This window comes from Antedon bifida, chromosome 3, assembly GCF_963402885.1.
Source record: "Antedon bifida chromosome 3, ecAntBifi1.1, whole genome shotgun sequence".
NCBI classification, from domain to species: Eukaryota; Metazoa; Echinodermata; class Crinoidea; order Comatulida; family Antedonidae; genus Antedon; species Antedon bifida.
Genome location: NC_136228.1, coordinates 24,159,315 through 24,173,578, shown reverse-complemented (window position 1 = coordinate 24,173,578; position 14,264 = coordinate 24,159,315). Strand labels below are relative to the sequence as shown.

The 14,264-nt window shown below is 33.4% G+C and overlaps 1 protein-coding gene across 2 annotated transcripts; it reads right to left on the bottom strand.

Moving 5' to 3' along the window:
- Nucleotides 1-496: 496 nt before the first annotated feature.
- Nucleotides 497-13,712, bottom strand: LOC144838035 (RNA-binding protein RO60-like). Of its 2 annotated transcripts, none has more exons than XM_078693388.1 (6): nt 13,577-13,712; nt 6,041-6,664; nt 5,598-5,815; nt 3,811-4,095; nt 2,343-2,585; nt 497-2,121 (listed from the first exon to the last, which is right to left on the bottom strand). In XM_078693388.1, exons 2-6 carry the CDS (start codon nt 6,618-6,620, stop codon nt 1,786-1,788), a joined length of 1,662 nt encoding a protein of 553 aa, XP_078549514.1. In that variant the 5' UTR covers nt 6,621-6,664; nt 13,577-13,712; the 3' UTR covers nt 497-1,785. The 2 variants fall into 2 exon arrangements, with proteins under 2 accessions (XP_078549514.1, XP_078549513.1); XM_078693387.1 differs by having other exon boundaries at nt 13,586-13,686.
- Between the last annotated feature and the right edge of the window lie 552 nt (nt 13,713-14,264).

Here is a 14,264-nt window from a genome sequence, read left to right as displayed (position 1 = left end):
AAGCCAACTAGGCTTCTTTTCAAGATAGTATAAAACGTCATTATTCCAGAAGATACTAGTTGTAGCATAACAACCAAACTGTCTTTATTCCAGAAGACAACCAAAGCGTTGAAACTTTACACAAATATTTCATCAAAATATTAAAAACAAAAAACACATTTTTTACTTATTTATTTATTCATATTTACAAATGTCTTTTACTAAGCAAAATCTAACATTCCTAATAATTATAGTTATTAATTGTTAAAGATGTATTGTCCCCCTGAAAAAATAATTCTTAACAAAACTTTTGTTGAATATGCCATTTTAATGTAACATAATAGTTATCCACGAGAAAAAAAATGTATTTACCTGAAAAAAACTGTAATTTAAAGCAAAAAATGGCCAAATTGGCTGTCTGCCAGCCAGTGGGTTTTTGGTTGAATTTAACCATTTATTTTGTAAATTTATAGGTGAAAACATTATTTTATTTCATTTTTTTTTCTATGGAAGTGATTAACTTTATTAAAACTACAAAATAACATTCAAAGTCTGATTTAATTAATCTTCATTTTTCATGTTTTTGGGGGACAATATATCTTTAATGAAAAATATTAATAATCCTAAAAAAAAAATTTTTTTAAGTATGAATATCACAGTATTTTTAAAACAGATTTCATTACGATATGCTGTTATCAAAAGCATTTTACTTTCTTCACCATGCAAAATTTATTTTAATGAGATTCATAATATATTAATTAACCGAAGATATGCCATTTCAATCCCTTTTTATCATCAATGTTTATACTTATTTATTACTTGCAAAGGATGTGGTGAAAATGTTTGAAATAGTGCAGTTACAAAAACAATTAGATTGCATGAAACATTGTAAAATACAATTAATCTGTACATTTTACATTTTATATTACAATGTCATTTAAATGTAATTCAGTATTTAGAAATTATTCACAACACACAATAGCACACAAAATGCGAGTCTTATAACATGTATTTGAGAGTTGCTTTAAACAGGCCAAATACGAACATTTATTTTCTTTTACATCACAGACTCGCTTCAAAATGTCATTCACAATGCACTATTAATATACAAATAATGCACAAGTCAGAGTGCGTTAGTGGAGATGCAGTGCACTCGATGGTATTTAAAATGAGGCGTAGCTGAGTGCATGTTCAACTATATTGAGAGTACGAATTTAGAATTGTGCCTTATTTGTTTTTGCATTGGTCTAACTATTTTCACCTACCTTTTTGGGTGAATACACAAAAGCCTAGCCTAGAAAGAAGCCATCAAAACACAGCAAGCACCACTTCTTGGCAACCAAATTACCGCCTAGCCTAGGCCTAGCAAAACATGGTGTGTGTTTTTTTTTTGTAATTGGGGCAGCGGTGCAGACGATCTGGTTTGTACTCGTAAATCATGCAGCGAGACTAGCGTGATCGTTATTCTGCAATACGATTTACACGCAGAGTGCTGTTATACTTTTTTGCTGCGCACTTTTTGCACTCCAGTGCATGATAGTGAAAAAATAAAGAGTGTGCATGTGACTTATTTCAGCGTGTCTGATTGGCTACATTGCATTAGCTTAGCCTTCTCCTAGAATGTTTGAGAATATACAGAATTACCTGCAATAATAGTAGTCAATTTGTATTTCTATATTGTTTTTTTAGCACTAGACTAAATTCTATACCAACAAAAATGTCTTCACACTGTTTTGCAGCTATAATTAAAATGCTGGATAAAACTGCATTGTAGAAATTTAAACTGTAGACAACAGTATCTAAACTTTAATCTTCACCGCATATATTACCAAGAGCAAACTCGTTCATAATTGTGGGAGCATTTGAATCAAACCCGACGATGTCCAGCATCCCAGGGTCAGTAGGGTCAGCGATCGTGAAACCATTGGATGTCATTGCGACCACAATTAGCTTGGCTTTCAACAGGGTTGGGTCACTCTTAGACATGTACAATTTGTGTCGGTAGTTTTGAAGAGCCTGGCAAGGATGTACATTACCAACACATGTTTCACTGTCTGTATAAATGATGAAAACATCTACAGGAATGTTGTGTAGCATCGCATACTCCATCGGTTGTGCACAATCTGTGCTTCCCATACCAATCTTTAAGAAAACAATGAGATGTGAACACTAAACTAAACTTGATAGTTTGATTCAGTTCGCTTTTGGGAATCCTGTCTCTCTCTATTGTTCTTTTTTTTTTTTATATCTGAGACAAAATAAATGAAATGAAATGAAACTACTACACCTACTGTATATGTATGTGACTTCCACTTATAGTAGTGTAGCGATTCCCAATAGTTAGGTAAATGTTAAATACTTACCGACTTCATTGTTTTAATGACTTCATCTAATCTTGAATGAGATCGTACTTGATCTTTGATGTCTATAAACTCATTTGAGAATGCCATTACTTCATAATTCAACTCTGTTTTCATTGTTACCATCATCATTGCAGCTGCAGCTTCAATAGCAGTCATGTTAGCTGAACCATTGATACCGCTAAAAGACATTGAATCACTGACATCGATTGAAAGCATGTACCTCTTCTTAGTGGGTTCAACTGCCTAAATAATTGTACAAAAATAGTACAAATATCAATGAACGAGAGCATCAATGATGTAATATACCACTCATGTATAAATATTCTCTAAGCATATCTAAGCCCATCGTTTAATAACACAAAAAATGCACAGAAAATTAAACTACTCTACTGTCATTCAATACAAAATGCATTTCACTCAATTTCCATAAAGCCGATTTCAAGCAGTGATTATTGATTAATTCAAAGTCAGATTAATTATGGGAGCTGAATTGGTATGAAACTTCCAAAAACACTTTTGAACTTATTAATATTATACAAAATAAAATGTACTGTACATTTTATGTGATTTAGACTGAATGTGTTGTCGGCTAAACCTGTGTTGAGGTGAGGCGCAATATTTCCACATGCGCACAATGAACTAACATGACATACTTTTCAAGATTCAAGAATTTTTTTTGCTCAAAGTTTAAAGATGTTTGCAATAAGCACATTGTATAGTGGAAAAAAGATTTTTAAAAGAGTTAATTTGAATTGTTGCTTATTTTTCATTTCATTACCATGTCTTATTCAAGTAAAGTAATTTTACATTGTTGTATTTACTCTGTGTGTTTTATCTCTGTTAAATTGTAAGATTGTATGTTTTAATTTTGTAGTGCAAGTTTCCAAGTTTGACTGCCATTGATTTAAAAGTGATTGTCAATCAATTTATTTATATAGTGTGAAATATGGATGTTAAGCTCTTAGTCTTCTGAATTTTATTGCTATTCTTTGTTTACAATTTCTTAACATACAGCTCTAAGCAGATTTTGAACAAAACAGTAAGCAAATATCAATACCCAAGTCATTTTTCAGCTATTTGCTATTTACAGGTATTAGGTACAGTAAGGCAAAAAACTCCCTTATGTTAATGTAATGTGACCGACCTTAAAAATACACCCTATCCTAGACATTTTAATTTATTTTAAAGAAAAAAAATAATCAAGAATTGGCTTGGTTTTCCAAAATCAAGACGATTTAACATATTAAAAAAATTGAGTGGCTGCTTACCTAACCTAGATTTTTGGGTCTGTTGGCATTATGCCAACATAACCATTTTTTTAGCCTAATTATTAATAATAACAGTATTACTCTACAAATTTAAAATTATTTTAGTTCACTACTTTTCATTATAAAATATTTAATACGTCATTTTTTTCAGTAACAACAATACTAAACATTAGCTGAATTGTAGTAGGTTTTTAGATTACCTTAAAAGAAAGATAAAAGGCTGTTTCCAATTCGTCTAAAATCCTTGAATTTGGTAGCCATGTTAACTTGCCCTTTTCACCTTTTCCACTTTTGTATGTTTTAAGGGCAAGTAGCGCCATAAATGGATGCAGTCTGGATTCTTTTAACAATTCCAAATTCCTCAGTTTCTCAATTACAATTAATGCTTCTTCAGAATTGGCTGAAAACATGCCAATAGCTGTCATTCTTCCCAGATTACGTATCATTGCTGTCATAGGCATGTCCTTTAATAATGCTGTCCATACCTTATACATAAATATACATTTTAATTAAAATAAGAGCATGTCGATATAAAATAATCTTTAATTGAAACAGAGGCTATTATTTTTATATAAATTCAATCTAATCTTGTGTTTTAGCTTATACAGTTTGGGGCAGTACTACGGTAAATTAAAGGATACTACACACTACAGTAGGTAGGACGATAACGATAAATATTGTAGATAAACATAAATTTTTCTTACATATGTATAACAAAAGAAATTAGAAAAGTTTTCATTCTAGAATTAAAATAACCATGTCTACTGTCTTTTATAATTTAATAATATTTTTAATAATCCAATCAAATGACGTCATCTTATAAATTGTGTACAATATTAGTACTGGTTACATGTGTATTACATGTAGTTTCATGTAAAGATATTTTATTTTGCGTCGTTACATTTTTTTAATACAAAAATCACGCAAACAACAAGTGAATGAGCCCACGCCGGCAAGAAAGAGATGCGCGATAATCAGTATTCAATGTTTAATCAGGTAAGTACCACAATTGTATGCTGCACTTATTTATGATAATGATATGACAATTAACTAATGGTGATAGTTTATGTGCAGATTTCTGTAAACATTTCGAAACTTTTTTCCATGCAACGTTGTTGACTGATCGTGTTCCTAAATCAACTGTTTTACTCTGCGTCTAAAGTTGGAGCACAATTTTTTAATGGCCTAGATTCCCAGCACACATATTTGGGTAGTTTAAAAAAAAGAAGAAAATTTGGAAAAAATTTACAATCATTATAGAGGAGCATCTCATAGAAATGAAATAAAAATGGAATGAAATATTAAAAGCATTTATATGAGACTTGTCATCTGAAAATAAATCTATTGAAAATGGGGGGTAATTTGAATGTATGTAACCTATGTTTGTAAGATGACCACATGTCATAAGCCATACAAAAGTAACATGGAAAGCAAAATCGTGTAAAACGCATCTGTACAGATTCAATCTGATGGATGTAGAGTAGGTCAAGTGTTACAACCTTCGTAAACTAGTTACTTATTCGCCGTAGATGCAAATGGTAAAGTAAAGCCAAGAGTCATCGATCCCTACCAAAAAAAATTGGTACACTAATGACCGATAGAGATATGGCAACTTTCACCTGTTGTACTACTAATTTGCATACTTTCAAGGGAAGTAATACTTCAAAATCAATGGCCGTAAATAGTTTTATTTCTTGACAATTTGTTTTTTTTAAAAATAATTTGTCAGAGTACGGATCACAGGCTAGTTTAATTAATTTAGGAAATACAGTCTCTGATCACATCTCATAATGAATCCTACAATTTTATTACATTTGCTTGTAGTTTGAGAAGTGTGTTTATTCCACTTAAAATCTGAAAACAATTCCGTTACACTTTCAAGTATTTTATTAATTATTTATTTTGAATTGGAAATAATTTATTTCTTTTCATCTTATTGATCAACATAACTTCACATCTATTATTTAAAGACAAATGATTATTATACCTGTACAGATTTGAGGAGTTGTGTGGGTATATGCTCTCGAACCAGCTTGTTTTCTTCAATAAGAACTGCCACTTGTGTCTCATCTTCAGATTTTCTAACACACTCAACTGCCTCTAAAAACTCAACAACTTTCTTGACCTCAGAGATCTCACAATCATTGTAAAGCTTTTTCACTTCAGCAATTCCTTTGAATATGTATTTAAATACAGCATCAACACCTGAAAGAAACAATTGAATATTTAACGTTTATATTGTTTATTATTATAAATACTGCATATTATAGTAACAAGTAACAATTAGTAATGCATACAGTAGGTTTATGAATGTGATCAAACAACTTGATGAACATTTTATGTGTTGGAAAGAACCAACCGGATTTAATACCCAAGACAGGACCCTAAACCTCTCTATCTAGTGGATTACTAAAGTTGCTATGACTTTACCTTGATGGGCTGAAGGATTTACATGACAAAGTCGAAGAACATCTTTATGAGACCAGCCATCTCGCTTTTTATACTTTGTTACAAGGTAAGCTAACCTCCGAGGGTCTTTGTCTAGGTACCAGGCTTTAACAGCACGTCGATGGGCTCTTCCCCAGCCACTTGACTCTCCACTTACACGCTCACAATAGTCAATAAATTTAAATAGATGTGTTGGTATACGACAAACTTTTGAGAGTGCTTTATAAGCAGCAGTTTTCGTTTTTAAGTCTGAACAACGTGCACATAATGCGAGTACAATTAACAGTGGGTCTTGCTTTGAAACTCTGCCCTCATCGCTGTATTTCACAACTTCTTTAACAACATTCAAACCTTTACCAGACGCTACAAGATCAGCAACAGCTGTAACACTTTCTTCTCCAAGTGTTTCCTCTTGTACGTAATAAGTTCCTTGAGAAGATCCAAGACAGAGAAATCTTCTAAGACGGTCAATATCTTTAACGTTCCATACATAGCTTTCTGCTGAGTTCTGTACTTGAGAATCGTGCAACTTTTGTGTTTGCTCCACACTCTCTTGCGTCATTTCACAATACTCTAATTAATTGATTTGAATGACGAAATAAACACCTAAAAAAAAGCAAATTGTTTGAATCAAATATTCATGTGCATTAATTTTAAAGTAGCCTATATTTATAACAATCTATAAAGTCATAAGAAGTGTTACAGTATGTTATAGTATCATTATCAGCTTATTAACATATGGTGATACAGTACCTGTACTTATTGGCCCAGGCCTAGTTTCCGTTAATACGCATTTTTCACGGAACGGAAGACAAACAATGCTGTGCAGGGAAACATAACCAACAGAACTAAATAATTTTTGGGGGACAATATATCTTTAACATGGTATCCTGAAAAAAAACCGCTATGATTGTTTGTCATCAATAAAAAATGTCTTCCGTTTCGTGAAAAAGGTGTATAATATTATTATAAACCAATATATTAAACACAAATTAAACGAAAGCCTAACTAGGGCTATATAGTAAAAACGGCATTTGGTGCCAGGTGCAGAAAATGTGACAGGTCATTTTGCTATACTATGTCAAAGCAGAACAGCAAATCAGCACTATGCAGACAACAGTGTCCGACAGGAGCAAAGGCGTCCAAGCTACTCGTGTCAGAAAAACGTTCAATAAATCAGTCAATTGCCTGAAAGTGACAAGTGTGATTATGAAATGGAACAAATTGACCCAGTAATTTAAATCGACCTACTCAATAAGATAAATGATATCAAGGTTAATGTCACCACACGCAGCTTTAAAGTTAGACACAGGTGCAAAGTGTAATGTCTTACCATATCACATGATACAAGGTATTGGACGATAAGCTGCAATTGACAGCACAAAGCGTGCCAGCCTAAGAGCTTTCAGTGGTACAATTATTCATACAATGGGACAAATAAACCTACCAATAACTGTCGCTGGTGAAACATAAAACACAAGCTTCTACATAGTGAAAGAAAACTGCTCACCCCTTCTAGGACTCAATGAAACTGAACCTCAATGATGATTTTGTACACAAGCTAGCCAATGCTGAGGCTCCTAAGATTACAAAGTTTCCAGAAGTGTTTGATGGCAAATTAGGCAAACTGCCTTTAAAATACAAAGGCGTGTGCCCAAACCCATCGAAGAAAAAGTAAAAACCGAGCTTAAGAGAATGACAGATCTTGGTGTAATAACACCAGTAGTAGAAGCCACCGATTGGGTTTCTTCAATGGTTGCAACCAAAAAGAAAAACACTGATGACATAAGATTATGTCCCCGGAGTTGAAATTATATATATTAATGATACTATGAAACGAAATTACAAGTCTACAGAACCAGACAACCGTGGTTGGGATGGAGCTAAGAAAATTTAGAAAAATAAAGTTGGAGGTCACAGAAATTTTACTTATTATACTTCAAAACATGAAACAAAATAGCCTAGAGGCGTAAAAAAGTTGGTGCGTCCGCAAGCGTAGACCCTTTTCAGTCGGGGAAAATCAGTTTATACCTCCCAAGTGTATGTGTGCGTACCATCTGGACTTCCGAGTGGTGAGAAGTTCATGACATACAGGACATTGAAAAATTTAGTAACTTAGCTATAATAAGATGTTGGCTAAGCGAAAATGGCATGTTTTTTTGTTTAGTATGTATGAAATTGAAATATTTATTTTAGGTGCCCCACGGTACAGAGGGTTACTAGTAAATTTAAAAATTGGTGAACATATGAACAATTAACATAATTCGTTTTTGCTCTATAGCGTACGTCGACACATAGTACACGACGTAACCATCGGTAAACTTCGCCTGGAAAGTAACTACAATACACTTTTTGGTCCCTGGATGGAACATGATATCACGCATCTGGACCCAACGTTGAACGATTGTTTAGTAGTTAGATCGCTGGCAATAATGAATGCATATAAAGTGCATAATAGCCCTCTGACGTACTCATGGTCAATGGAACATCGCGTTTTTCTAGGCGCTGAAGCTGCGAAGTGAACGCAAACGATTTTTACTGTATATTATATTCCCCGACAAAAAGTACCCGTGTTCCCCAACGCTAGGCTCCCCAACGAGGGGGCTAGAGCCCCCGTAGCAAACCTATCACCTCAACATAATGCACATATGACATATGACCAAGAGAAAGAATTTCTCCCAAACATACGGACAAGAAGTGGCAGACTTGTAAAAACGCCAGCATACCAAAGACTATGAAACGCCATAAGGGCAGAATAATCCTTGTTACCAGGATCGACCTTAGTCCACCAAAAGGTCAAAGTTCTGTTATTGTGTTCAAGAATGGATTGTTGAAATTTGTTTTGTTTTTATCGTTGGTCGACAGTATTTATTCTGCAATTGTTTTATAAATATTATAATGACAATATCATATTAACAAATGTTATAGGCCTTAAACCAATACACCATTGAAACTGTTAAGCATATTGAACCAGTGTAATCTGCTATCAGTCACAGCTAAGTTAACTGCCATTGATGATAATAATAAGTTTAGCCATGCATCCAGCTTGGAAGGAAAGATGTAGAATAACGATGTTCTCAAAGAATGTTCATTGTTTATTAATAAAATTGTTTATGATACAGGTCACGATATGCTGACATACGATCCCCAGACACGCGCACATGATTGTAGATGTTGCAGTTAAAACTGTTATTGGACAGGCCTGAGAGACAACGTGACTTCATGGCACACGCAAGAAAATTCTTCTGCAGTGTGTTGATTCGCGTCAACCAATCAAAGGGCAAGAATCCAAAAATGTTCAACTGCGAGTCAACTGGATCGGTCGTAAACAGAGGTTTGAATAGCTTACGATGATGAGCCCATATATGGGTTGTTACTATAAAATATTTGAATCGTAAAGGCCTCATTGTAATGTTTATGTGTACTGTTTGCTGTCTGCGTGCGCGTGACGCCCACTGTGGTTTGAATGTACAGTATTAAAGTTTGGGATTTGGCTGTCCCGATTTAGAACGTGAAAGGTTCTGAAGTATATAAAACAAGCGTGCAATGTATTAGCACAAATATATTACACTCATATTATTGGGATAAAACTTTTTTTAGCACTTAAAATTAATATTTTTCTTAGTAACAAGCACATGGTATGTATTATCTTGGTGTAGGAATAAAAAACATTTTGAGGTCATAGGAGGCTCAACTACAAAAATAAGGTTGAAAGTGGTAGGTTATTGAGCCATTCAAGGGTTTTTGTAGTAAACAAAAGCTTTACACTAGACGATAATGATCTTTTAACCACATTATTCACGTTTTTGGTTGACTGAAATGGAATAAAAAATACTTGATCTTATAGAATAGTTAAATAAATATTCACTCAAAAGAATATTTTCATAATTAATTTATTTTCAGAATAATGATCTAAAAAAACTGTTTATGTATAAAAACGCCGCGTCAATGGCATTGCTTGCATAGTATCTTGCGCGCTTATCGTGGTAATGAAAATGGAGTCAGCTCTCGGTATCCCTATCATAAAGCCACAGCATTAATTTTTACTTTAAATTATGATTTTCTCATGTAAATAATTTTTTTTTCAATCCAATATTTTAAAAAATTATTTTTTCAGGGGGACAATATAACTGAAATTAGGTGAGATATTGAGGTGCGAAAGTGAAACAGCAGGTAAACAGACGATCCGGGCCATGGACGATTGGGCCAAACATATAAGACGTCGAACCCATAAAGAAATGGGCCCGATCATTTCTATGATGGGCCTGATTGTCTTTATTGGTCTTTATAGTTTTAATCGTTGGGCCCGATAGTCTTAACATTGGGCCCGATAGCCATGGGTATCATTTGTAAATCCGTTCCATTATTATTATAGAGTTCTCGGCATACACACCAAGTGGATGAAGTGAAATATTGTGTTGCTACAGTAACCAAATTATTGATCGTACATGGGACCCACTCTGACCAGCCAGGGAGGTAGCATTGTTGTATTCGATTAGGACTTTTACCGTTGAGATGAGACATAGGCCTAAATGAATTATTTGATTGCGTTTGGTACAGAAAACAATAATACTGTCCCTTAATAATAGGGGTAATCAATCATTTGGCACACTCAAATGTGTCCCTGTCTCTTCATATATCCACTTGTTTCATGGGAAAGTGTCCCCTGAATTGAATCGGTCAGTCTAATTAACGAAAACAACCGAAAATAACCATAAATAACCAAAAACAAACCGAAAACAAAATAAAAAAATCTAAATACCGAAAACAAATTTGTATATGAATTTGTAATGTTGCCCTCTACTGATGGGTGTTTCTAGAGCTAAGACCATGACAGAGAGAAGACCGCATGCGCAAAAGCCAAAATACAACTAAAAATCGTACAATCAATCAATGATAACATCGCATTTACTTACAGAATCTATAAAAATATTTTGATTTTAGTCTTTTAGATTAGATTTTTGATCCAGAAACCAACGCATTTACTTCTCACAATAATTGTGAATATGTTAATCCATATCCATTTTTATTCTTAATCACTTCAGTATTAACTTAAAGATGTATTGTTAGGAATAACGATGTAAAATTAAAAGTTACTATTTTTCAAACAAATTATACATTGCCTGTTAGTATTTTGTATCAATATTATATAATAAAAAAAGAATTATGAAAATATGACTTGTATTTTTCGAAATATAAGGTTTAAAACATCGCCGAAAATGATCGTTTTTAGCCACGAACGATGTAAACAAATTGCGCCCTCAGTCGACAATTGTATGAACTAGTCATTTTTCGTAAAAATAATTATATAAAATCACGGTTTTAAGTAATATATTTTGTATATCAACATTGTAAAATTCAATAAAATATGATATTACTTATTTATTATATAAAAATAGTGTTTATTTAACCTCATTCGAAGAATATCAATGCATTATTTTCACGTGTAATTGGACAGGCCTGAGACCATGTGACTCCACGGCAATCGCGAGAAATTATTCCGCTGTGTGTTGATTCGCGTCAACCAATCAAAGGGCGAGAATCCAAAATCGTTCAACCGTGACACCTGCGGAGCGGTCAAATGTGGAGGTTTGATTGGCTTGCGATGACATCATACCACAAAATGGCGTTTTTGTAGTTGAGCCCCTCGGAATTTTCCAAAAATTATTTTAAAAATGGACAAAACGGATATTTTTCATGGTATATGGGTTGTTACTATGAAATATTCGAATCATAAAGGCCTCATATCGGGATAAAACTGTTTTTTTAGCACTTAAAATTAATATTTTTCTTAGTAACAAGCACATGGTATGTGGAACTATATTATCTTGGTGTAGGAATAAAAAACATTTTGAGGTCATAAGAGGCTCAACTACATAAAAATAAGGTTGAAAATGGTAGGTCATTGAGCCTTCCGAGGGTTTCGTAGTAAACAAAAGCTATACGCGCTAGGCGATAACGATCTTTTAACCACTATATTCACATTTTGGGTTGAATGAAATGGAAATAAAAAATACTTGATCCTATAGAATAATAGGTAAATAAATATTTACTCAAAAGGATATTTTCATAATTAATTTATTTTCAGAATAATTACCTAATAAAAAGTGTTTACCAAAGTTAAAAAACACCACGTCAATGACATTGCGCGCATAGTAATGTGCGCGCTGTTTAATCGTGGTAATGAAAATGGAGTCAGCTCTCGGTATCCCTAGTATTGTCCCTTTGACCAATTCCAAAAAAATAAAAATAAAATATTTCAAAAAAATTTTTGTTCAGTATCATAATATTTATTAACTTTCAGCAAAAATTATTCGAAAAAAAAAAAAAATTTAACTGAAAAACAGACATTAAAAAAAAAAAGAAAAAACTTTGACTTCCAGTCAAAGTTTTCGATCAAAACATATCTCATAATGCAACGTGATTGTTTGTCTACGCTATATGCAGAATCTTAAAACTTCCTCGCGATCTGTGTGAAAACACCTTCTCAACCGTGACGAGTTGTTGTAAACAATCCTAATTAGCATCATGCATAATGCATACTCGTGGTTTGAAATCTTTGTTTAGGCTACTTTCGCTCGCGACGATTTTCCAGACGAAATGTAATCAAACTAATTTACCTGTTAATTCTGTAAACTTGTTGTTTTTGGCTCGAATTTTCGACTTAAAGTGAATAACTTTAATATTACTTTGATATGGCCAATTTAAATTTAGAATATTTTGACCTTCATTTTTTGTGTTTCACGGGACAATACATCTTTAAGTGACGAAAACGCAAAGTTAGGTACAATCATGCTTTGTTTTTGAAAATCTAAAGACTAAAACAAAATGTGTTTATAGATTTTGTAAGTAAATGTAGTCTACGGTGTATATCATTGAATTTGTACGATTTGGAGTTGTATTTTGTGCATACTACCAAGGGTCTTCCTTTGCTTTTGCGCGTGCGGTTTTCTCTCTGTATGGTCGTCTTAGCTTTAGAAACACCCATCAATAGAGGCCGACTTTAAAAAAATTATACAAATTTGGTTTCGGTATTTAGATTTTTTTATTTTGTTTTCGGTTGTTTGTGGTTGTTTTCGATAATTAGACTGACCCAATTGAATAGAGGGTGTCCCAAAGAAGAGATTCTAGCATGAATTTGAAAAACTCAGACCATCAACTCGTGGTCTTCACTAACAATAACATTAATATTTGTATGTATAGACCATGAACACTCTTTACAGGTCTAGCTAGGCCTCAAAAGTACATAGTTGATTACATTTGTACCACGAACTCAGATCATGGAAAGAACAATTATAAATCCAATTCGTTTTCGTGGACCCGATCGTCTAATTAGGTTGGGCCCGAATGTCCACACGCGTTTATACCCGATCGTCTTGGAATAAGCCCGATCGTCTGTCATACATCCCAGAGAGGCCCTAGGCCTAGCCCAACTCGGTTTAAGTTAAGCACACATGACTTACAAGTTACGATTGAAATAAAGGATGATCAGAAAAAATGGAAAGCGTAATTTCTTACTTTCTTTACTTCGAAGGCATTTACAAACGGTACACCAGCAGCAGCCGTTGGTTTTGGTTGTGTTTATGGTGCTTTTAATTTTTTTGGGGGAGAATATTATAACTATGCGGCTGGCCTTCCTTATACCAGTAATCCGCGATTTTTGCATTAGAAATCTGCATGTAACAGAGAATGATGCCCGCCCTCATAAGGGCGGATGTATACAGACTAAAGAAGACTTGATTTAATAGATATTAGTACTGTATAGTATATTTTGCATAATTTATAAAACATCTTATAAAACATAGTTTTAGTTAGTTAAAAACCCGTTTTTCTGCCGATAACAAGCCATGCTTTAAGTCTCTGAATTTTGGTACGATGATCTGTCAAGACACGAACATCTTCATTCGAGCTTCAGCGATGGAAGCGACTGTGTTCGCAGCAACAAGAGCTTCCTGTTACATTAACGGAAGCTAATAATAATAATAATAATAAGCTTTATTTAATCACGGATACTTAACTCAACTAAAAGTTGTTTTTCAGTAAGACCGTGCTCAAAGGAAAACACCAACAAAAATAAATGTAAAAAGCAAATATCAAATCAAATAATAAAACAATTACAGAAGCAAAAAAACAAAAGCAGATAATAAAACAATTACAATAAAATAAAACAAGGATACACTTACTAACTATAAAGTTAAATAATACA

What these genes read in the sequence shown, in the direction of transcription:
- LOC144838035 (XM_078693388.1), bottom strand. Translation starts at nt 6,620, where the DNA reads ATGACGCAAGAGAGTGTGGAGCAAACACAAAAGTTGCACGATTCTCAA. An exon ending in CCTTTTATCTTTCTTTTAAG is followed by an intron (nt 2,586 to 3,810) that starts GTAATCTAAAAA and finishes ACAATTATTTAG; the next exon opens with GCAGTTGAACCCACTAAGAA. An exon ending in TCATTAAAACAATGAAGTCG is followed by an intron (nt 2,122 to 2,342) that starts GTAAGTATTTAA and finishes GTTTTCTTAAAG; the next exon opens with ATTGGTATGGGAAGCACAGA.